This window comes from Saccoglossus kowalevskii, chromosome 4 (genome assembly GCF_978046115.1).
Source record: "Saccoglossus kowalevskii chromosome 4, keSacKowa6.1, whole genome shotgun sequence".
Taxonomy (NCBI): Eukaryota; Metazoa; Hemichordata; class Enteropneusta; family Harrimaniidae; genus Saccoglossus; species Saccoglossus kowalevskii.
The window spans coordinates 17691997-17716112 of record NC_140644.1 but is presented as its reverse complement, the minus strand read 5'-3'; the positions used below and the strand labels follow the sequence as shown (position 1 = coordinate 17716112).

Here is a 24116-nt window from a genome sequence, read left to right as displayed (position 1 = left end):
ATTTTTTATGTTGGCTCCAAAATTCGAGTTCATTTCCAGAAATATTGAAACATATAAGAAAAAATGGCAAAATAATTTGTGCGAGAAAGTCTGGTGCTGAAAAGGCTAAAAGCAGAACTGAGGTGAATTGTGGTTTCTGAGACCCCCCCCCCAACCCAATTCACTCATCCCTAAATCTTAAATCCAGTCGTGTTTATTTTAAAGATATAATCACCTATGCATTGGAGCATGATATGCTTCCATGCTGCTTGATATCCCTTATTCCAATCTGCTTTATTTTGACTGTGCTGGCAAAATATACAACTGTCTGGTAACAAGTATACCATAGAACCCTGAAACTATTGATTGACAACTACGTGACTGACATTAGGCACGTACTGAAAAAATAATTTTTGTTTGTTTCACATCTCCATTATTTCAAATTTAGTTTCCTATTTTTATTTTTCTTAGTTGGTGTTTTATTAGTTATTATTTTTGTTAATTATTCTTCAATTGTTTTTTTATTTCGGTAAGATGTTTTTTTTTTGCTTCTTTTTGCTCTGGTTTATTACCAATGTTATGCTTGTATACTGCTAGTAACTTCTAACAGTTAATTCTTAGCAACAGGAGAATTTCCTGAAATATGTTTCTTCTTGTCAGTTTCCATAGAAACAAACACTTCAGGTTTGTCTGCTAATGTATAAATTTGAGATTTAAATTAATAAATCTTTCCAAAAAAAATTACAGCTGAAGCGTTTTTTTTTTTTGTCTTGATAATGTTTTTTTCATTAGACACATTGTGTATATAATTCAACAAATTTGAATTTAATATTTTTTTGTTGCAAAATTTAATGTTTATAAAGATGGGCTTTACAACTTTCCTTGAGAATATATTGGACCACCAGACAAAAAATATATACTTTTTGAAAACAGCCATTAAAGTAAATATTCTAATTGAACGGTTGTTTCAAAATTATTTAAAGTTTCAGTCATGCAGCATACGGTCATTTTTGTGCACGCAAACAATGCATTATCTACGGCAATAGAAATACAGGTACCATTCTTGTCAGCATTTCAGTAACATTGGCATTTTTGCATTTTTGTATTAACGAGTAGTGGTTGTCGCATTGCGTCCTGTTCGATATAGGTCATATACAACAAGTGGTAAAGTACATTGTTCACACAAAATTTACGACCATACACCGCCCTTTTAATCATAGTATGAATTGCGGACCTAGCCGATAAAAATATACGCCTTTACATTTGGGCCTGGTATAAATACGAGAAAGCCAACTCAGATGTAATATTTAATTCAGATGTAAAATTTTAAAAGGGATCAACGAAATTGACAACTCCAGTAGAAAGATGTCATGCATCCATAAAAAGTAAATCTTCAAAAACTGTAAATTTATTTTTTACAATAGGCGATTTTTCGTTCATTGTCGCAAAAATCAAACAATTTGATTTTGAATTTGTTTTTTTGTAGATCAATGTCGAAATGCTGATCTTTCAAGTTGTTATGGGTATATTGCGTTAAGATGCCCTTACTTCATCAAAACTGATCATAGTCCATTATGTATAGCTCATCATTAAGCATGAAAATATCCGTAAAATATTTCCGCAAAATTTAGACCTCACTATGATAATTTGACCCATGATTGTCCTATTTTTACGTTTATTTCACGCATAACACAGGATCTCACAGGAAATAAGTGAGAATGAGATTACTTTATTTTATTTTTACTCCCAAATGAGAAAAGTTAACTTCTACAAAATCTCATGTTTTCCCCTAAAATTCGTGAACATAAAGTAGCACTATTATATTGGTACGTGTACGTGTATCGACCATCTTCAAATCCTATCAATAAAAAGCTTTTAATAAATTAAGCACTTCGTTTCCTTTTCTAATGTATTTTGGTTACTGTCTAGACAAGATACAAATGTTCTCTATTACGCCAGTCTTGTAGCTAGCTCTTATGGGTCTGCATCCTAAGTTGTTATCATTGTATGTGGATCTGGCCTTCATTAACTGAACCACTGTTTTAGAAAATTAACAATGAATTAATTAATTAATTAAAAAAACTTTTAGTGAAAATAAAATTTTCTTTTTTTGGGGTATTTGTGAATAAAAAAAATACAGTTTAAAAAACAATGTAAAAATAATTTGTTTCATTTGTTTTTAATTTGTTCAGGATTTCAGACAACCCCCCCCCCCTCCTCCCCTAATCTAACCCACCAGAGTTCTTGTGGTGAACCCCTACAAGCAAAGTTTCAAATTGAACTGTATCAGAAGTATGTGATAAGCAATCAGCTGATGTTTATAAAATAAACGCTATAATAATCCATAAAGCTACCGCCTTGTGATAAATGTTACGAATCTATTCCATTCTAATTAAATTGATGTACTAGGAAATTACTTGGGGTAATGAGGTAATTTTCAGTACAACTGTCAGGTAGCAATGGCTGCTGGCTGGATTGTATATGGTAAACAACAACGTGTCAATGCTGTAATCATATGTTGATAGGGCTATGAAAGTTGGAATTCATGGAATGTCACCCCTCTTGAATTAAAGAGGGTGATCCCATTAAGAGGGGCAAGTACGGCCGATACTGATTCAATTGTTCCTTGTCATGATTGGTAAACATTATTTGGAGTTTACACGAGTCACAATTGAGATACATGTGAATCTGCTATTACAGCTTATCTGTTCAAAGTCCCTCCCAAATGTAATAGTCGGAATCCCCTTGCAATTCAAATGGTATGGCCCCATTTGTTATGAGGTATAAGCTGTGGATAGATATGCAAATGAACAGTTGGTGCATCACTGCAGCCATAGGACTTCCCTATCGTATCCCTCTTGGTCTAGGCGTATCTACAGTTTTGAGGTAAGAGACTAGCATTTCACTCCCCAAAAATGTCTCTCAGTTGTCTTGTACAACTGCACTGACCTCACACTGGAGTCTGATGGAAGATATTTTGGGTGAAAATTGAGTAAACAAAAGTGTAATGTTTGGATGGGTGTCTTTGACAAGTGTTGTAATAGTAGTTCATGCAGGGTCCTTTGAGGGGGGGTTGCTGATTTGCATAACATTGAATTGTTGCTGGAGGGTGAAATTTAGGGCACCCCAGCTAGTATTGGGTAGCAGGGATCAGGTGCACCTCTACCCCACTGTTTGACGTATATCGTGTGGTCAGTCAAAAGGTCCAGTATGATTGAGCATGTTTCTGTGAAATCAGCGTTTGGTTGACATATGTTGCCTCTTCACTCACAACATTGTAGGACTGGCACTGTTAAACAGTACATGAACTGAGAGTTCATACTGATGCTATCTTCTCAACACGACTACTATGGAGTTCAAGGGAAATTCCGTCTTTTGTCAGTGTTAGATGTCATGGCATAGCAGATGAGACGTGAATAACCAGTTTGTTGTGGTTTTGGTGGAATCATTTTAAACTTCAATGATGAAATCAGAACTGGGTCAGACCCTACTAAGCCGTTTCTTTTCTTTTCTTTTTTTTATTTGAGGTGACAAATTTGTGGTTTTGTTTGGAGGACTGGGGAGATAATCTAGTGGTGCAATAGACAAAGTATTAATTAACACTTTTTTTTTTAAATCTGATTATGTTTATTGTTCTTGCCTTTTCTGGAAGCAGTTATTTGAAAACAGTGTGAAAGATGTGCTAAGGACGTACTTCTGTGTGCTTTCAAACAGTTTTTAATGGGACCCTCACATTTTAGTCTCATCTATTGTTTAGTAACTCTCATTGTGTCATATCTTTGTATCGCTGTGCATTCAGGACATAGCCTTGAAAGCACATCACCTTATACACGTGTAGATAAGATCCAGAGTTTTTGTGACAATATTTTTCCTCGCCCACGCTCTCAAAATTATAAAAATAGCAACACTTCCTGCCTCATTTATAGTTATATAAAATTGATAGCATTTCAGGTCAACTCTTGAAGTATTATTTTTCGTTTTGTTGATTAATGTATAAGTATAGGTTGATGTGATTTATAATTATTATGTTCTCAGTGGCAGTACTTGGGGGAAGAGTGGTGTGAACGAACACTTAAATCATAGGTCCTTGGGGTATGGCAATGATCTGACTTAAGTTGAATGTACAATGTTATGGTGTGATCACTATTCTTTAGGCTGGACTTTGACATTATTTGACGTCTTCAACATTGAATTACAGATCCTAGTAATGGTGATCACTATGACACTCTGCTATGAAGCAACAATTAATTACATTTAGGAAAAAAAAAATTTAAACTTAAATTCGGAGCGAGAATTTTTGTTTATTCCAATGTAGATTTATTCCTTATCTGATGATTCTTACAGATTAGCAGTTTTGTTTTGCATTTTAAACGAAAAAACAGATGCCCAGATGTCTTGTAATTGATATCTATGCATAACTGTTAGGGTAGAAACAAAAAAATTTTCCCACTATAAACATGAAGTACTTGAAGTACATTCCATTCCTCTGTAAATTTAGAGACGACATAAATAAAACTTACATAAAACTCTTATGGCTCAGTAATGTGTTGGTTTTGTGACACTCCCACAGTATAAGTAGTTTTTCATTATTTATGCATGTAATGTTGGTTTTAGGTGTTCTTTTCTGTTACTCTGCATTGGTGCCTGGTATAATAATGTTATTGTACATAATGCTGATTGATACTGTCATAAAAGTCTTTTGTTTTGTTTCACTTAAAGTAAAGTATCTCACCTACATTATTAGGAAATGTTATTCAAAAATTAATTCAATATTGCCATAGATTTATATATATATATACGCAAGTAGTCTAATATGGACAAATTAGGTCTACCTCGCCAGAACAAATCCTGTTAGAGATATTGAAAAAATAAATATTTTTCAAAATGTTATCTGAAGACGATTTCTACCAACCTGGGTCTCATCTAATTTATCATTATCATCGTTATAATTTACATAGATTTTTACTTAAAGCGAATATTTGATGTGTGTCTTGTGTAATGCAACATAACGCACATTGTCTTTTCACATGAAATTTGAATACTGCACAGTGACTGGCACTCGTTAAATTGTAAATTTATTTGTAATAGACTGCGGTAACAATATAATATTATTTTTATATTCCCGTCCTAACCTCCTCTGATTCTCCTTTTAAGGGATGAGCCATTTGAATTCTTGGGGTGGTCTAGAATGATTTTAGGTATTTCCATAAAAAAAAATCTTACTGCATTAAAATTTTGTAGTCGGTTAACAACAGGAGGGAAAAAATCATAACAGGGGAGAAAAAAAAAGCACAATGCTCCAAGCCCTCCTCAGGATACAAGTAACCCCCCCCCCCCCCCCCCCCGAGCAAATAATTTTTTTTCTCTCCTCGTTTGAGTTTAGAGTTACTTTAAAATTGAAATAGATCCATGAAAGAGAAATGGATCAGATGGATTATTTTAACAGAGGAAAACTGAAAACAGACTGCTTTGCAAGTATACAAAAAAAAAAAAAAGCCTTGAATCAGTTTACTTTGCTGGATATGCGATATTGTCCCACTGTCAGGGACTGACCAAGAATGTGATCTAAAAAGTTGTCATAGCTGTTCTCAGTTAGTTTGTTGTTTACATTTGTCTAAACCACTAATAAGTTATGTCACTACAAGGGTGTCAATGCATACTTGACAATGTCATGCTAATGACTTTAACTGTTTGAACTTGGGGTCAACCATTATTTTTGCAGAAGAGAAAGGGGGGAGGGAGCGGGAGCGGGAGCGGGCCGTGTCACATAAACACCTTAAATCAGCGAGTCACTAAATGATGTCAAAACATTCAAGGTCGTCAGAACTGATGTAATTACTTGGAAAATAAAAGTTGGATTAATGTGCGCGTGGATGGTTAAATAATTCGTTAAGTGAGGGTGATTTATAAGTACTATACTGTCAATAGTGCCTACCCTATCTCTATGGAATATAGTCCAGTCTTTGTTCTGGAGCGTGAGAGCACAAGAGAAGATAGTATGTAGGTCATTGAGTTTTGCCAACCATGTGGAAATGCCTAATCCCCAAACCCAGTGTCTTGGATGCCGAGTCCATTTGCTGAGTGCTTCTGTAAACAGCCGCGTCTTTCAGTCGTTTAGTGCACTGACTGACTGCTAAAAGTTGTTTACATTTGCGCCAAATACCAGGGTATTTGAAACTTGCATCTTTGGGATGTTTCGCTTGGGTGTATCCCATTTTGTGTCTTTCTGGGTTTTATTTTCAGTTGTTCAGTGGTTTTATCTTATTGCTTACAGTCTCCTATTTCACCGTCCTTCCATCTTTTGTCTCTAGTTCCAAACATTCGACGACCAGAATGTTTTTGTGTCTTTATAAGTTCAAGTAACAAAAAGTTCTTTTACATTTTGTCTTCTGTTTACATACATCAGTAAAAAACTTGTTAATAGTTTACTCCACATTCAAAACACATATTTTTACTCGAAATTTGTTAAAAACAACAATTGGCAGTATAAGTATAAAAAACACCGTGGATGGAAAGGTTAGAATACAGTAATGGCCAACTTTAACAGTTCTATTCAAAACATACTTGTTTTTAATAATTTTTGTTTTCAAATCTGTATGGTACATCTGGGTATAATCATAATTAAACTAAAATTAGTGGAGTAGAGAAACACGACTAACTTGCCGTAGATTTATTTGTATTTGCTCTGTTAGCAGCATATCTGTAATAGAAGTACCAGAAGTACTCATAAATCCCAATTGGAATTTATTGTATGCTTAACCGTTTCCTCGTTCATTTTTCTCTTTTTAAATTTTTCTGCACTTTTTTCTGATAACTCTTTATAGTTCTGGAAATGAACCCTAGTTTTTGAGCCAACAGACAAAATTTTAGTGTATTTCCAGTTTTTGCTAAAAAAATTGCCCATTTGTGTCTGTGTGCTCTGAACGAAAGTGCAGACTATAAGCGGGACTATTTTGTGAATTTGTGATGAAAAAAGGAAACTGGTGGTGAAAAGGTTAATTATTAAAATATGACTTATTTTGATACACCCTTATAATTTATGTAAGTGAATGTGCTACTACTAATGCAGCAAAAATGGTATGTAAATTTTTGTTTTAATTTCTCCCTAAATTACACAAAAATATTTGAACCCATGCTTTGTTTGAGGGGAATAGACTCTGTCTGTGGAACTGAAATTGAAAGAAAAGAGCAGTTTGCATTCCGCATACATTATGTTATTGGGTCATGTGACTGTTACATTGTGTTTATCAGCTGATTTCTAGATCGGATTTGGTTACACTAAGATAAATACCAGGCTTGCAATTATTTTGGAAAAAAACTTGTCTGTTTTGTGATGAGAATAGAAAAAGTATATTTATAAGTACAAGACTTTTTGATTACTAATAATACCATCAAATTTTTATTTTATCTTTCATTACATCACATTACATCACTGTCTATAAAACTTCACATCACAGAAAATGGGTGAATCACTTGTAGCATACATGTATAGTGGTTGTGTGAGGCACATAATTGGTAGATCTTGCCTTCCCAAAATACATATTATATTATATAGCCATATTTTTGGCTGAACTTTGAATTATATGAGGGGACTATACATATGTGCACCTCTGCACCTTCTGTATTTTCATAAGGTGTTTGGATATCATGATTATTAGGGATATCTGATAGCCTCTTATCCAAACTAGATTAAGTATAATCTCTAGTTCAATTATTGCTTAGATCAGATACATACTTAACATATTTGTGATGTACTTTGTACTCTATTTAATGATAATAATTTCAAAGTAATTTGAAAAAAAAAAAAAAAACTCGTCCAATTTTAGGTGTTGCAGAATAAAACTATAAATATAATAATCATGTGTAATACAGACTTTGACGCCAAAAAAAAATACGTTCAAAATAATTAAACCCTGAAAATAAAGTACAGCGAATCATTCATCATACATTTGTAGTTCTAGTAATAATAATAATCGGGACAATAATTTTTAAAGATTTTCTAAATAACGAATTTTAACTCTTTGGCAATAAGTTGCAAAGGGTTAGTTTCAACCCCTTCAGACGGCAGTGTGTACTACCTGATATAGGAGTGAGCTAGAACTTGGCCATGAGCATAAAACTCTCTGATTGGTCGAACAGATCCTCTTTAAAGAAAGGGATTGATAGCATTTATTCATAACTGTCTTTATGTTGTATTGCAAGTGAGTTGGTTTCTGTGTTGCTGCCATAAAATGAAACCTCAACATTCCAAAATGGTTATAAAATCAGCTAGTCTGAAAATTTATATGTTTGGGTCACTGTGCAGTAGAAAAGGTCTTCCTACTTTAATTATCATTGTATTGAAAGTTTCTGATTTTTAGTTCTTTTTAATAGCAGCCTTAGTATGCGACCAACATTTTTTCAGTGGCATAAACAGAGCAGCAACGTTTGCACTTAAAGTCACTGTGACATGAATGCACACTGGAGGGTATCCCCAAGAGATTTCTTGAATTACGTAAATTATAAAACGAATTCTATTTTGGTTTAGAAGTTGCCAAAAACCCTATTGAAATGCATGTCTCAGCATACTGTTAAACATTCTGTGTTAAAGGAGAGCTATTTACACTCGTAGTAAGAGCTTAGAAGAATAAATGTAAAAGAAGGTGTAATTGACATTCAGACAACAGAATCTAGCTTAAATTTTGCAATAAAAACAAAATCAGTAATCCCCATCCATCCCCACATTCAATTGGCCTGTCCCTAATCTTGATTTGCATCTGTTTCTTGTGTAGAGATCAAATCCTGATGAGAAATTGACAATTTATTGTGTGCATGATTAGTACAAATAGAAACCATTCTTCTTACAAAATATTGAGGGTCCTGGAGGCAGAATTCGGTGTAAACGCAATTGCCAATGACAAAATAAATAAGGGAACAACGAGGGAGTCGGATTATATTGCTGGAGGGCGGATTTATACGATTGAGACATGAATTGAGTAAACAGTGAGTTTATGGTAGATACAGTGCACAGTGAGTAACTGCATGACTGGAGACCACAGTCCTTTTACTGACCTGTTAAATTAGAAAATACCACAAATATCTTTTTGTGCGTATGCATGGCTCCGGCTGAGATCAGAGTTCAGAAATCAAATAATTACACAGCTGTTTATCAATGCGTTTATAAACATGTGATCAGTTTTTGACTACTGTGCTATAATGGAAAGTTTTTGATGCGTTTAAACAACTATAGTATACTTCAAATCAGATTTCTAGAGGTATATCAATGTATTTTACTGGGTAACAACTTGCAATCTATGGGCTAAACGCATTAATCACATTTTAAACACAAATGGTCACCCTGAGTCAATTAACCTTAGGCAATTATGAATCAAGACTTTTATTGAAACCAGTCTAGCCATATTATATATATCAATAAAAAAATAAAAAATACCCCAACATCTTTTATATTCTATTTTTAATTGGTCTATCCCTGATTGATTAATAAATAAATAAACAAAATGAGATAGATCTGTAGATTCGATTGAACATCATCAAGGAAGCCATTATCTGTACTGAGCACACATCATGTATACATTACTTAAACTGTGGCTTTCCTCCCGCTAGCATATGACCTCTGAGCTTCATCTTGCTTGTCTACATGTATTTTAACAACCGTCTATGACATAATTTGTATATCATGATGTGCGTGTATCGTTGACAGACAACCACGTTGGGTCATGTTTTGATTGCTATGATTCTTGGTTCATCTGTGCATTTCAGTCGTGTTTATAATGACTGACAAGTCTTCATTATGTATGCTCAGCATTGCAAGCTGTGTTGTGACGATTTGGTTTTTCTCCGGTTCGGTTCATAAAATTGATGTTTTGTGTTGCAGAGGGTGGCAGTCTTTGTAGTTTATGTTTCAAAGTTCATGACCTATCGTGATTGACGTTCAACAGAGTGATGGTATATATTGTATTGCAAACACGCAAGTTACGCTTGTTGGTATATGGAATTCATTGTAGATCACTTTGCACAGTCTCAAATTGAATTGTATCTATTTCACAGTTGACAAACTGATATATTACAAAGACATTCTAGAGTCAGGTGTTCATCAATTTATTTTCAATAAAACAAGGACATCAATTCAGTTTATCACATCTGCAGAATAATAAATTTTAATTTCTCTCATTTCTTTTTTAATTAAATGTTTCAATTCACATCCCCGTTATTAAACAAGACCCTGTGTACACATGCGATCAGTGAAGTATATAACCATACCGTATTTGGTTGGAGAGCAGACTTATTGTATTGACATCTCGCGATAAAATCACTGTCCGTGTTTACAGTGGGTCAGACAATCCAGCTAGCAGTGTACTTACACATGACTATGCCTACTGTTGATAACTACCATACCTCTTGTGAATTTACAGTCGTGTGAATACCACTTTTTTGTTTGTATTCCTTGACCCGAACTGACCTTTGTCTCTGTCCTAAATAGCTGAGCTATTACCTGAGTGACACACCTGAATTCCAACTTGCCATGTGTGTGTACGTGCGAATAGTGACTATTTTACTGTATCACGCATAAACTGGACGGATTGTATTCCTGTGTATTCTCAGCTACGCTCGGTATTATGTTCTACAGTATTGATTTTGGGTGCGAGTTTGTTAGGTATGTTTGACGCCAGAGTCACGTACTTCATACTGCGGTAGCTTGATGTGGAATTACACAACATTAGTTTGGTGATACATTGGCTTCCTGTGTTTACCTCGGGCACTGAGTGACTCGTCCGCACCCGCTGTATGTTTTCAATAACTGCTGACCCAATTGGTGTGGTTTCTCTACTTAGAAAGTAGGTGTGGCGTTCTGACTATTTACGCAAGTGCTTGGTACATTTATTGAAAACAGTGGATGTACAGTACAGTACAATACTGTGAAGGACTGGTTTTTTTTTCTCTTTGTGTGTACAAGCGTAGTTTGATATCTCGCCTGGCAAGGTACTAAGGTCAGTCAATGTCAATGTCTATATAAGAAAGTTACAACAGGTGGTATGTAGTATTTCTAATGTCAAGATCTCCTGCAGTATGGAGCTATTCGTTGACGCCTAACCTGGTGTCTGTTGTCATTCTGAGGGGGTATTACGCTAGTGTTTTATCAGATTACTACCGAGTTGACTCATCTGTGGGTTTATTTTTATCCTCTATCATTTTTGTTATCCTATGTTGTATATCTTTTTCCTATCAGTCTGTATGCCACGGTGTTTGAGTCCCAACGCAGATCATCTATTGCGTATGTACATGTACTGAAGATTGTATTTTCTATAGACCTATAATTATTAAAATATATCAAGATACAGAATTTTATCGCCTTTGATTGGGGTGAACCTTGAAATGATACGTGCGATATATTGTCCCCTGATAAGATCAACTTGATCTTGAGCTGATAATCATCAAATTCAGGATGTAGTGGATGACTTGTTGGTTTCACAGCAAACACTGTTTAGTTGTAATCGTGTTAAATAGAAAATGAATAAAAGTAACAAGGTTTGACCTTTAACTATAGTTTGTATGATCAGAAAGTGTTTCCTGTTTTCATAGAACATTAATCCATTGTGTTTGTTTGTGTTTGTAAATCTCAGAGAAGCCGTGTCTTGATTTCAGTTCAGCCCCCTTCGCCTTCCTCTCCCTCCAACACCATTGTACCTGAACATAGCTTTGCCATTATATCTGGATTGATTGTAATTTGAATGATTGTTGTGGCTTGTCATTGGTTATAATAGGTCAGGTGACCTTCTTGTTTACCTGGCTGAGTGCAGCATAAAACCAAAGGCATTTTATTTTGTTCTTATTTTCATTACTAGTAGATGAGAACCCCACCACTCCACTCCTTCTGGGTGTGACTTCTCATTAAATTTGTATTTTTAAAAATTGAATCATCAAATAGGTGTCAATGGACCCCACCCTAGCCCTGCTGTGTAGCTTTGTATTTGGAAATTGAGTTTCAAGCTGCGTCAGCTCATTGACCTCTGAACCCTATTAAAAGTTTGTGGAATTTATTACTGAAGAATCAATTATTTTCCGATTGGCGATCGCTGTACAAGTAATAAATGATAACTGTGTTTGGTAGGTCTGGTTGACATACATATTTCTCTCATAGCCCATCAATTGTTCTGACCACAGTCCCTCTGTGTGATAAAGGGACTGCGTTTTGACTGAATCGGGAAAGATCGGTACCAAATTAGCTCGTTTAGTAGCGCATACAATTAAGTGACTGAGCTGCATATGTGGTCAAAATAAGTTGTATTTTCATGATCTAGCATACAATTATTGCAATTTTGGTTTATATGTATGTGCGTTTTTATTCTGATGAAATCGAAGCAAATACAGTAAGTCCTTCTTTTGAGATTATCGGTGAAATTAGGACTAAGTGTTGCTATGAATCATAATTCTTTTTTAAATAATAGCCTAATTCGGACACTCTGTAACCTGATCGTGGCTGTTAAGAAAAAATTTACCTTTATTTGGAATGCATGAAATTCAACGTTTAATGGATTTTGGAATTTCTGACTTTGTGAACTTAATTTTTTTTTTTATTTATGTGTCATTTGTCTGGACTAACATTTGAGCGCGAGTAGTTAACAGTGATCTTGGCAAATTAAGCTTATCTCTGTGAGTTTGCTTGATTGGCGTATCTGATCTGATCTAGAGAATACATGTACAAGTCCTATCTTGCTTCTATACTGCAATAGTTGTCTTGTTGACAGAAGGCATTCCATGGGAAATACCTGAGGGCCTTGGTGTCTTAAACTTAAACCATCTTGTACCTTGCATAGAATGTTTCGCTGCATCTAGGCATGTATACAAGTCTCATAAAAATATCGGCTACCACAAACTGATTTAATTTCACAAGAGATGAATTGTCATACATTTCGAGAGTATAATAAGGATGTTGCTGGAGTCACTACGATGGGAAGCCATAGTGACGTTCGTAAAGTTTTGTCCTCATAAATGCTCACAACATTGCTAGTGACGAAAAGTTAACGAATTCTGTCAAGTTTTTTAATTATTCACAATTTTATAGCCACAAGCTGTATTTGGTCACTGTAGCTAGCTAATCCAGTGTAAATACTCTGGCTTGTAATACAGGGGCGTTTGTACCATGTATAATTGATTGATAATCCTTTGACGCCATTGTCAACTTTTGGCACCATCTACTAAATTACTTTGTACAGTCTGCTCTGCCTCACATAAAAAGTTGTTAAGAAATAACAAATATTTTAATCAAAAATTGAAAGCAATATCTAAAGCTGTCTGTATGGTCATAAATGTTGATGAAATTTAGTGAAAATTTAACAAAATGTGAAAATATTTGTATTGAATTTTAAACGGAAAAAATATCTCTCAAAGACCATTTCTAATTCAGATTAATAAAGTACGAACTCAACAATATCGGTAAACGGTTTCATCTTTATTTGAATCCCGTTCACAGAAATACAGACTGCACAGCTCCAGAAAACACACGGAGCATGTGACACAAAGCTCACTACATAAAAGGTCAACCAGATGTTTACCCCAATGCATGCTGGGAGTTTACAGCATTGCATGCTGGGAGTTTATTGTACAGCAAGTTAACAGCATACATACCAAAAATGTTAGTGGGATTTCAAGTCACCAAACACATATCTTACTTATGTATTAAGTGAATGTACTTTCAATATTACATTTACAATATTATATTAGCAATTTATCTTCATTCATGGCCGGTTGTTGATGAAGTCACTCTACCTGATGTAGGCATTTTAATTCAGTAAGCCTTTCACCTGGGAATAATAAATCTGAAAGTCCTTAAATTGATGATAATCATTTGGTCTGCATTCCTGTTCAGTTGATATAAAGCAGGCAGTACTTTGACCTCTTTACTGTTCTCAATCTATCTTTGTGTGCCATTGTCGTCAGATTTAACAGTGTTCTCCACCAGCAATATGCCAAAATATGGGGGACAATTTGATACTTTTAGCATAATACTGTCATTATATGTTTGTTTTGTTTCACTAGAAGTATTTAACATTGTTTTCTCATAAGTTCATGCATGTATGCATGGCCAAGCACAGCAAAAACCGCCATGCTGAAAATTGCATCCAGAGAGGCCGTGTAAAAAAATTTATTGCCCAGCCAAGAACATAAAACACTGATGACACTGTACCCCAAATAGAAGTCATTGGTGACCTATGTAGTCAAAGTTCTGGGATTTATATCAATCCATAAATTTTAGATATCATCAGTTCAACAATGATAAATAAATCTTATATCAACTGTCAGACATATGTGTTGGCCTGATTCCATATCTTTGATAACACCCTTAGGGATTGACCATTTGAAATTGTGGGGGGGGGGGCGGCTGGAAGATTCGATAAAAATTTGCATGCTTGGCACCGAGAAAAAAAAATTGTATACAATATGTCACAGAGAAAAACTGTTGGTATATTCAAGGAAAATTACAATTTGCGCTGGTCATACTCTTCCACCCCCATGATTTTAAATGGTTGACCCCTTATTGGCTTGCAAATAGCATCATGTATCTATAACTCAGTTGTCTTTGGATTAATTTCAGGATAATCTAAATCTTTTCTTACATGTTTGTGAGGATCTAGGATTATCAGGATCACAGTTATTTGACACATGTGATCTCCAAGATATTACTAACAGAGGCAGGTAAGTTGAGAATCAAATTGTTTGTTATTCCTTTGCTCCAATGTCTTAATTAATTAACCTTTCACCACAAGTTTCCACTTTTCATTACACTTTCCTGCAGAAGATTGGCACAAAAATAACCAAATTTTTTGAGTAAAAACTGAAAATTGACTCAAATTTTGTCTGTTGGCTCCAAAGTTAGGGTTCTTTTCCAGAAATATTGGAGAATACAAGAAAAAGTGCAGACAAATTTGAGCAGGAAAATTTGGTGGTGAAAGGGTTAAGAATAGGTTTACTATGTATTCATGTTTATTTTTTCCTTTAAAATGAATCAATCCTAATGATCTAATTTATGACGTGAAGTTGTGAAAAATGAAATTAATGTTTAAAAAAAAAAAAAAATCAGCGGCCACTATATTTTTTGTGTGTCATCAGTAGTACCGTACAGCCACATAGAGCCTTTTTTATTTTCAACACCTCTTTCAGAAGTAGTCAATAATCTGACCCAACTTGATTTGGGGAATTTCATTTTGGCTCATGGCAAAATCAGTCGTGCTAGAGGGCCGGCACACAGCTGACAAATCTGTGAATGTAATACCCCAGTGAACATGTGATTGTGTTCATATTTATTGAAATCAAATAATGGGGAAAATGAATGCTTGTACAGTACTGCAATATAAATCCGATCAAACCATATATTTTCACTGGCATTTAATTTCACTATTTTGGTGTTTGAGCCTTTTCACTGGGTTTTAAGTTCATGAACTTTGCAGCGAAACAATGAGTTCTATTGTTATTTCACAAGTTCATGTGTATTAAATTTCACTTATCATGGTGAAAATGGTGAAATTAAAACCTGTGGAAAAAATAATGCCTTTACAGTAGTTTAAGTGTTCTTTCAGTTTTCCCCTATGTCACATGCATAGCTCTTTTATTGACTCGCAAACGTAATTGTTGATGAACAATACCTGCTAGTCACAATGACCATAAAATGTTATTGTTATGCAAATTAACCATTTACCCTGGCTTATTTTGTTGTAAATGGCATCAACCAACCACCTGCTTTCAATGGTATGCTGTCAGTTGTGTGTTCTTTTCCCCAATAAAAGAGAAAATCGTTATTCCCAGGGATGGCATTGTGGGATTACTGTTTTTTTTTTTTTTTTATCGTATGCAGATATTTTTATATCTTAGCTCCTTATTCGGTTTATTAACGATTTAATCCTATAAACATATTTGAAACAAATCTATCTCTCTAAATATGTCAGCCATATATTTGTACTGGTATGTGGTAAACCTAAGCTTTCCGTGTTTCAGTAACGTATGTACTTTTTACGCTCATGAAGTAAAAATAGAAATATCTTGTTCATCTACTGTAGTTCCCATATTCACATCCAATTCAGTGCATCTTCTATTAGGCGTATTGAATCCGTAGTTAATCTGTGGGCTGCACAACATGTATTTTCTGTATCATCATGCATCTCAAAATTATGGTTCGTTGGTTTTTGTATTTTATTGAGGCCCGCTTGGGAGATTGACAATGCAGCTCTATAAATATGTTTAGACCATCGATATATGAAACGAATTAAATTGACATCTCTGTATTTTACTCATCTGTGTTTCGATATTCCTGGCAACTATAATAATGAAACTGAAGAGTTGAAGGGGTTGATGTTAGTACTACAAATTAAAATAAAAATGGCTTACTTCGCTTTGGTTGAATGACCGAAAGTTGACTTTGAAATCACTGAATATATTACACAGGTTATCATACACAAACAGTAAACATGTACCGGTAACGACATTCGTGTGTACTGATATATTAAAATTTGTATTGCAATATGGCTTCTTTTTCAAATTTAGGTGGACGTAAAAAATTCAACTAAATTTCATGTGCATTACTGTACATGTGCCCGTCTTTTCAGGGACGAGTAAAGAGAGCGTTATGTTGTGGAGGATATAACTGAATAATGGATGTTAGTATCCTTGGATTTACTGCTCTTTGTCAGTATGTGATGTTCTCATTGTAGATATTCTCTTTACAAACACCTGCTTGTCGTATGCAACCTCTTGGACATATTGCAATCACAGCTTACATGTACGCAGGACAAGCAGTAAATTATTTAGTGCCTTTCAATTGAGTTTATTCCACAAGATAATGTCCATAAAATTTAGTATTTTTCTTTAATATCTATAAATTTATATACCTACCGGTTGTCAATAATTTTAAAACATAAAATAAAACCAAATCCTATTCACTTTTACTGTATGGTATTTTGTAATGATATGAAACTATGTTGTATGTGTCCCTTCCACAGAGATAAACATGATATTAGATGTCAATGGAACACTGTTCGTATGATCTACTAGTACTTTTAATTTAGTATTCACAACTCACTGTGTTACCACCTATTGTAGCAAGGAGACCTACTATGGTAAATAGTAGTCCTGTCCCAGGGTATCATTCTGTTTCCCACAGGTAGATAGATACATGTAGTTGGTCAGCCCCACTTCCGATTTGACGAAATATTAGTCTGTGATTCCAAATTGCAATTAATGAGAATATATTCTAATTTGCGAGCTATAATTATTTGCTTCTGTGGTCAACTCAATGCTAAGTATAAATCTCATTTATAGAATGATGATTATTCTCTGTCAGTAGGTGGGTATATTGATCATTTTGTTGTAAAGTTGATGTATTTATTGATCTACGCTAATAGCTGTTACAAATTAATTTTATATGATGATTACGTTCGATCACTGATTGGGGATTATAGGGATGAGTTAACGACTTCAATAAGATGAAGAAGTCCATGTCACAGTTGGCATTTCATGATCATTAGCTCCAGTGACCGATTCTCTCATTTGTCAGAAATCTGTACACAGTTTTGATTCTGTCGTAAGGAGATAGATACACTGTGATTGTAAACTGGCTTACATTGGACTTTCATATATTGCTTGCAGGAAAGCCTCCAGCCTCCTTGTACGGTAATCTCAAATTTTGGCTTTCCTCAAAGTATCAGTTAAAATATTTTGTATTACCGGTAATCTGTTTTAATAGTTGAAGCATCGTCCAATGATGAAACTTACATAACATTCAGTATTACGCTACAGTATATTATAAATAATTATTGTGAAGTGTGAAAGGTAAATATGCAGGCTTTATGATAATGGGTATTAGCAGCGGGCACATTATTCTGAAATTCATGACAAACTCAAAAAAAAAAGTCCCAACTAAGCCAGATTGGCTTATTGGAAACCACTTTAATTTGCCAGAATTTTCACGAAGTCAGTCTGCAAAAAATCTGTAGCTGTGAACTTTTTGTTTTAAGATTGCGACTCAGTACATTTGTGAAATTTCAACCTCACGAACGCCTTTAAATTATCAAATCTTAACGATGAAAATGATTGAGGGTGTGGTTGTACAGACCACATGCACATGCACTTTCCCCTGTTGTCTTGACAATATTAAACAATCTCAGTTTGCTGCAATAACAAGTTCACACACATATATAGTTAAAATTCACATTAGCATTATACAAGATGTGATTTGATTGGTTGTAAAGAAGCTGTTTTCTGATTGGCTTGATAGTTACAGTTATAGGTATTTAGCCAATGTGTAGCCAATCAAACCTAATCTTGTTTGTCATTTTCACTGAACTCAAGATTCTTGGCAGTAAATTTGAGAGCTGTTGTGAAATACTGTCTGCTGGTCAGTGGAATTCAAAGTATTGGTATACAACAATTAGTGGTAGATTTGTTTGACTGTTCAGTTTCCTGTGGTGTGGTTTAGTTGAACATTTGCTTGTGAGGTCAAGTGAATGTTAAGACTTGTGTTACATAGGTAATGACATTGTTCATAATGTTCAATAGATTTTGTTTTTAAACTGAACTCATCTAAACACAGATGATTTTGGTAATACATTGTGATATGAGTAAAGTAAATTGTCAAAAAGACAAAAAAAGACCTATTTTGCGTATTGGTATTTTCAATAATTAGCTCAATTTAGTTAGGAAAAGACATATTTTTGCTATCTTTTGTGTGTATTGGTATTTTCTTATTATTAGCTATGGGGTTTCCAGCAAAATTTAGCTAACTGACTTTTGCTAGCCTACTTTTCCGGACCCTAGATAGAACAACTTGGTTTGGCTTTGTTTATGTTGACAGTGCATGAATCCTTGGTCTGTGTTTTGAAATAAATAAATAAATAAATAAAGTAACTCGACCGTGACACAAGTTGACACGAAAGGTGAAAGGTCAAATACAGTTTCTCTTCATCAGTTACATATACGGTCAAAATTGTTTCAAAATTTGGCTCTATTTTGATTAACAAACTTTGAGATTAAATTTCCGATGAAGCGATCGTTGATTTCATTATGCAGTGGTTTGGCCAGCATGAGATCTGTAATATTAGATGTTTTTAATAGAACCCTTCGTCTTACACACGCAGTATATTGATTGGTATATGGTTACTTTTGTAGATGGTGTTATTTAAAGGTTCTTTTGTATCTGATTGTTAACTTGGTCAGGAAATTTAATCTGTTGTTTTGATGTCTTTTTGCGTAGTACTCCAGTCTGGTTTTTGTTATAGTACTGTTATATGCTTTATTCTCATGACAGACAGATTTTTGCTATTAAAGTTTGTAAATCATGTAAATTTGTAATCTTTTCACCACCAAACTTTTTCGCCAAATTATTCTGCACTTTATTCTTATGTTCCTCAATATTTCTGGAAATGAACCCTAATCTTGGAGCCAACAGACAATTTTGTAGTTAATTTTCAGTTTTTACTCGAAAAATTGGATATTTTTGTTCCAGTCTTCTGAAGGAATGTGCAGACTATAAACAAGGCCATTTTGTGAATTTGTGATGAAAAGAGGGAACTGGTGGTGAAAGGGTTTTCACCTTGGTGACGCAGTCGCTACATGCCACGCTTTAAAATTTCATCTTAATATATTTTACGCATGTTGTATAAATCATGTGGGACCCATATCGAACATGACGTTTTGTGACAACTGTGCCGCTTTTAATAAATGTGAATTTTAGGCCATTTCGTCTTTGTAAACCTTTAATCAGTTTACATTAATTATGAAAAAAATATACTATGAAAAATATTGAATATTTGTAATGTAATATGATTGTTTACCCTGTAAAAATTAAATAATTTGAATGTTAGCTCTAAAAATCTGTACACAATTGTTTAATACATTTGTATTTGTTATGAGATATGTTTCATAAAACTTGAATAATTTTAATGTTAGTCTCACTCTCCTGCAAATAATTGCATATTGTTTAGAGTGAAATTATGATAAAATAAATAACACACATGATTCTGATTGTCTTGTTGTAATCCCTGTGTTTGGCTGGGAGTTTACTTTTGAACAGATCAGAGTAAAGTTAATACTAGAAAAAAAAAAAAAAGGCAAAAACCTGTATATAGGACAAGAAATCAGTGATGTGGCACTGTAGGGTCAAGAACCTTACAGGTAGCAAAACACAAATCACTGTGTTATTGTGGGGTTGAAAGTCGATGTACAACTTACAGTTATTTTGTGCCGAAACCCAAGTGACTATGGCTATCCACCTTCACCTATAAATAAATCTTGCGTTCTGAAATGAATTGTTTCTTCACACAAATGGGGAAAAGGAGGCACTAGGTTGCTGCCACATAACTTAAGGGCAAAGCAAATTGATTGACACGGTAATAATGATAATTTTAAACTCTACCAGTCTAATTACCACAATGCCACATCTGCTCAAAAGAGCCCTCTGTACCATCATCGCACCTTCCATCAACAGCTCTCTCTCTGTAAAACTGAAAGTTGAGCTGAATAATTGAGTTAAAGCGGTGTTTACTCAGTAACCTTAGTACTTGTGTGGATTTTTGAACTTCTAGGGAATACCAATCATTTAGACAGCTGCTCTTTCCATATATAAATGTCAAATTCAAGGGAGTCTTAATTGCCACCATTTCTATCGAGAATTCCCATCAGATTCATCTAAAGTATTATTTCCGAAAATGGCCACTGTTGTGTTTATAATGTTCAGTCATTTTCTCTGTGGTATATTTCGAAAAAAATAACATTTACAAAATTGCATATATTCACAGAGAGTCAAACAAGCACTTTCCATGCTTGTCTCAATATTAACCAAAATGTCTTGAAAAATGTCATCACCAATGTGTTCTACAATTTGGGATAGAAAACGCTACCATTAAAACTGTCTCATATTAATCCATAGACCTTAAAAAATACAAGAACAGGCAACTGCGGTATTTTCTTAGATGTAATGTGGGCTATAATCCGTGAATTGGATTAAAGTTTTTATCTGTTTGTCCTACTTCCTGTCGCCACATGAGACCAAGAAAACGCACAAAATCTTGTGTTTTTAGAGATTTGCCATAGCGCAAATATGCAAAACTGCGTATATGTACAGTGTATTTTTAAAGTCTATGATTAAAGCGAGAGGGTCGTCACCTGCACACGTGGGTAGACGCTTGTTTGTAAACGATAACACACTATGGCCACCTGACGCATACGTAGATGACGACTCCCTCGCTTTAACCCTACAGCATCTGATTGTGTTCATTTATTTTGCCATCATTACTATACGTATTACTTAGAAAGACAATTTCCTGATCAGCCATCATATTTTCTTAACAACCACTCATGCGTTGAGGCTTCCAGAAAGAAAAAAAACCTACTTCTATTGCTTCCTAAACTAAAATTGCTCACAAAGAATAACTTTAAAAACATTTTGTCTGCCTGGTGTTTCTTCTGTCCAGTGATTGTTGCATAATATACTTATATTTGTGCATATATAATGCTTACACCGGTGCTCTCTCAGGTCAGTCAGCAGGATTGCACAAAAGGAATCATGGGAAATCAATTGTTCATTTTGTTTACACAATTTAATAGTCTGTCTTTTCCCAGTGTAATTTTAATCTAGTATAAAGTCAATTCCAGCAACATACATGTAGGATGCAATCCATGTAAATTTGTGTGTGCCGTATGTCTGGATGCATAGAAAACAGCCACTGGTGGTGCTGTATACAATTGAGACCTATTTTGGCTTGCTGTAGTTCATTTAGATTTTATTGTAAAACAAGAAAGCAGTTGTTAAATTTGGTGACCAGTTTAATATGATAGAAAGCGTTTACAGTCTTCAAATAACCACAATAGACAGAAGGGGGGGGGGGTGTCAAGACCCAATATACGCGATTAATATGCATGACAATCCTTGTTTCCCCATAACACTGGATGTTCATGTAGGTACTCCACACAGGTATGCAGATATAGATGACTGGATAGAGAGATAGATTCTGTTGATTTTAATGTCACATTGATGATAAAAAGCCATTAGTTAAAATATTAAATTAGTTACGCTTTTCTTGTATGAGACTGATAAATTTCAAAAATATTTTTTTTCAAAACTTTGGAAAGAAAATAGAACTGGTGTGTTCGTTTTTCTATAAAAAAAATCCAAAATGGAATACATTTGTACATACTATCATCACATCTTTAATAACAGAAGATGACATTCATTTGATGAAAGAAGATTAGGAGCAGTTGCTATGACAATGAGATATGTATACGTGACCTGAATACATATGTGAGAGAGTTGCAGTATGGGTTCGTCATGTTCTACAAAATACATTGAGGAATTATATATTTAATATTTATGAGACTGAAATTGGGCAATTTATAGGTTAAAATGTAACATATAAAATAGATTATTCTTCGTGATGTTTTATTTGGTAGGATTTAAGATATGAAGTCATAAATGATTGACAATATATCTGAGGATTTACATTATATACATTACATTGTACCTGACTTATTTAGTTTATTATTCACTGGGTTAACAATCAAAGTTGAAATTGTACATTACACCCCCCACCCCCCACCCCCCACCCCCGGTATGTCTGATCTAACCGTTTGAGTGCCAAAGTCGGCTTTTGTCACCAATTTTGAATTTTAAATTCACATTTTTTTCATAATTCTTCAAAAATTTTAATCAAAATTTGTAGCCATTAGGAAATTATGTCCATTTGGTTCAAAAATATCAAAAAATTCATAAAATAATGGCAAAATGTTGCACCATACTTTTGGTGCTCAAAAGGTTAAGAAACGCATTTTTTCAAAGATTGAATATAGGTGTCCACCTACCATGTTACTGTTGCATGTAAATTGGTAGTGTTCAGCATTGTGTGGCATTCCCTTGCTGCAAACTTAACTATAATTCCCGGTATGTTGTAATTTACAAATCTGTAAATTTTTAATTTTTTCCTCTCCCTTTTGGATTCATATATAGATTTTAATTAATAACTGCAAACAACTCCTGAAGCGATACATGTGAAATAATAAAAAAAGTATTTTGGATCGTGCAAGTGTATTTACATAAACGTATAGTATAGATGTCAATATCAGGATCTGACAGATGGGTGACCGAGGCCATGGCCGGAGGGAATGAATGAACATTAGTGTAAAACCAGTTTAATTCTAATAATAGCAACATAAAAAAATGATTTTGTACAAATGTTTGCATTATTAATGTGAACCTACATGCCATGCATGAATCAGCTAGTCAAGTGTCAACTATCTAGTTGTGAGAATATACTTTATTTTAAATTAGCGACATCTTGAATTACCGGTACTGTAAAATACTTTATTTTACCTGGGAATTAATTTTTGCTGGGTGTTTTGTAAGGAGTTTATTGTTCATTGATTTTTTGGATGAGTTGAATGTAAAAAATAGGAAAAAAGCTTTATTTTCACCGAATCATGCAAAATATAAAAAAAAAATTTTTTAACCGAGAATAAAGTATTTTACAGTAGCCAAAATATGAATTTACTAAGTTATAAAAAATAAAATGTCTTATCCCTGGCTTCAGGTCTTGCACATTTGAACTTCTGTAGATGACAAATCACAATGTAAACAGTTGATAAAACAGAGCAATTTTTACATTATCATGTGCTGTGTTCCCTACATTTAAAGCGTGGTGGTCGTTGCGTGTGTTCGAATTTCATGTAAATAAATCTATTTTACACACATTGTATATGTCGCATTTCGAACAGGACGCAGCACGGCGACTGCCGCCCTTTAAACTAAATTAAAAGAATTACTTATCTCGTTTGTAAAATTAAATAGTAACCTATAGTTACACTAAGGTATATACCTAACCTTGTAATCACAAGTCAACCAGTTTATCCTTCATAAACAACTGATCTACACCCATGCTTGAATTCTCGGTGCATACCGACGTGTACAACTCATCCAGATAGACTTTTTAAAATAACGTCACACTTACATGTGTATTCATCGTTGTTTCCAGTGACTGGTTTCGCACTTTAAAACTACTTTTACATAGTTTGTTTAAAACCCTTCAGATATTTATAGGTAATGTATTGATTGATGTGAGAGTGATTAGTGCCTACATATATGCTAGCTACAGTGTAGCCAA

General features: G+C 34.2%; 1 protein-coding gene across 7 annotated transcripts in view; it reads left to right on the top strand.

Annotated features, from left to right (window-relative positions):
- Positions 1-24116, top strand: part of LOC100366345 (uncharacterized) — a 78489-nt gene that overhangs the window by 21285 nt on the left and 33088 nt on the right. For all 7 annotated transcript variants that reach the window (XM_078007256.2, XM_085497883.1, XM_085497884.1 and 4 more), the window contains exon 4: positions 14573-14673. In XM_078007256.2, the coding sequence (XP_077863382.1) occupies positions 14573-14673 (101 nt within the window). The remainder of the gene's footprint in view (positions 1-14572; positions 14674-24116) is intronic.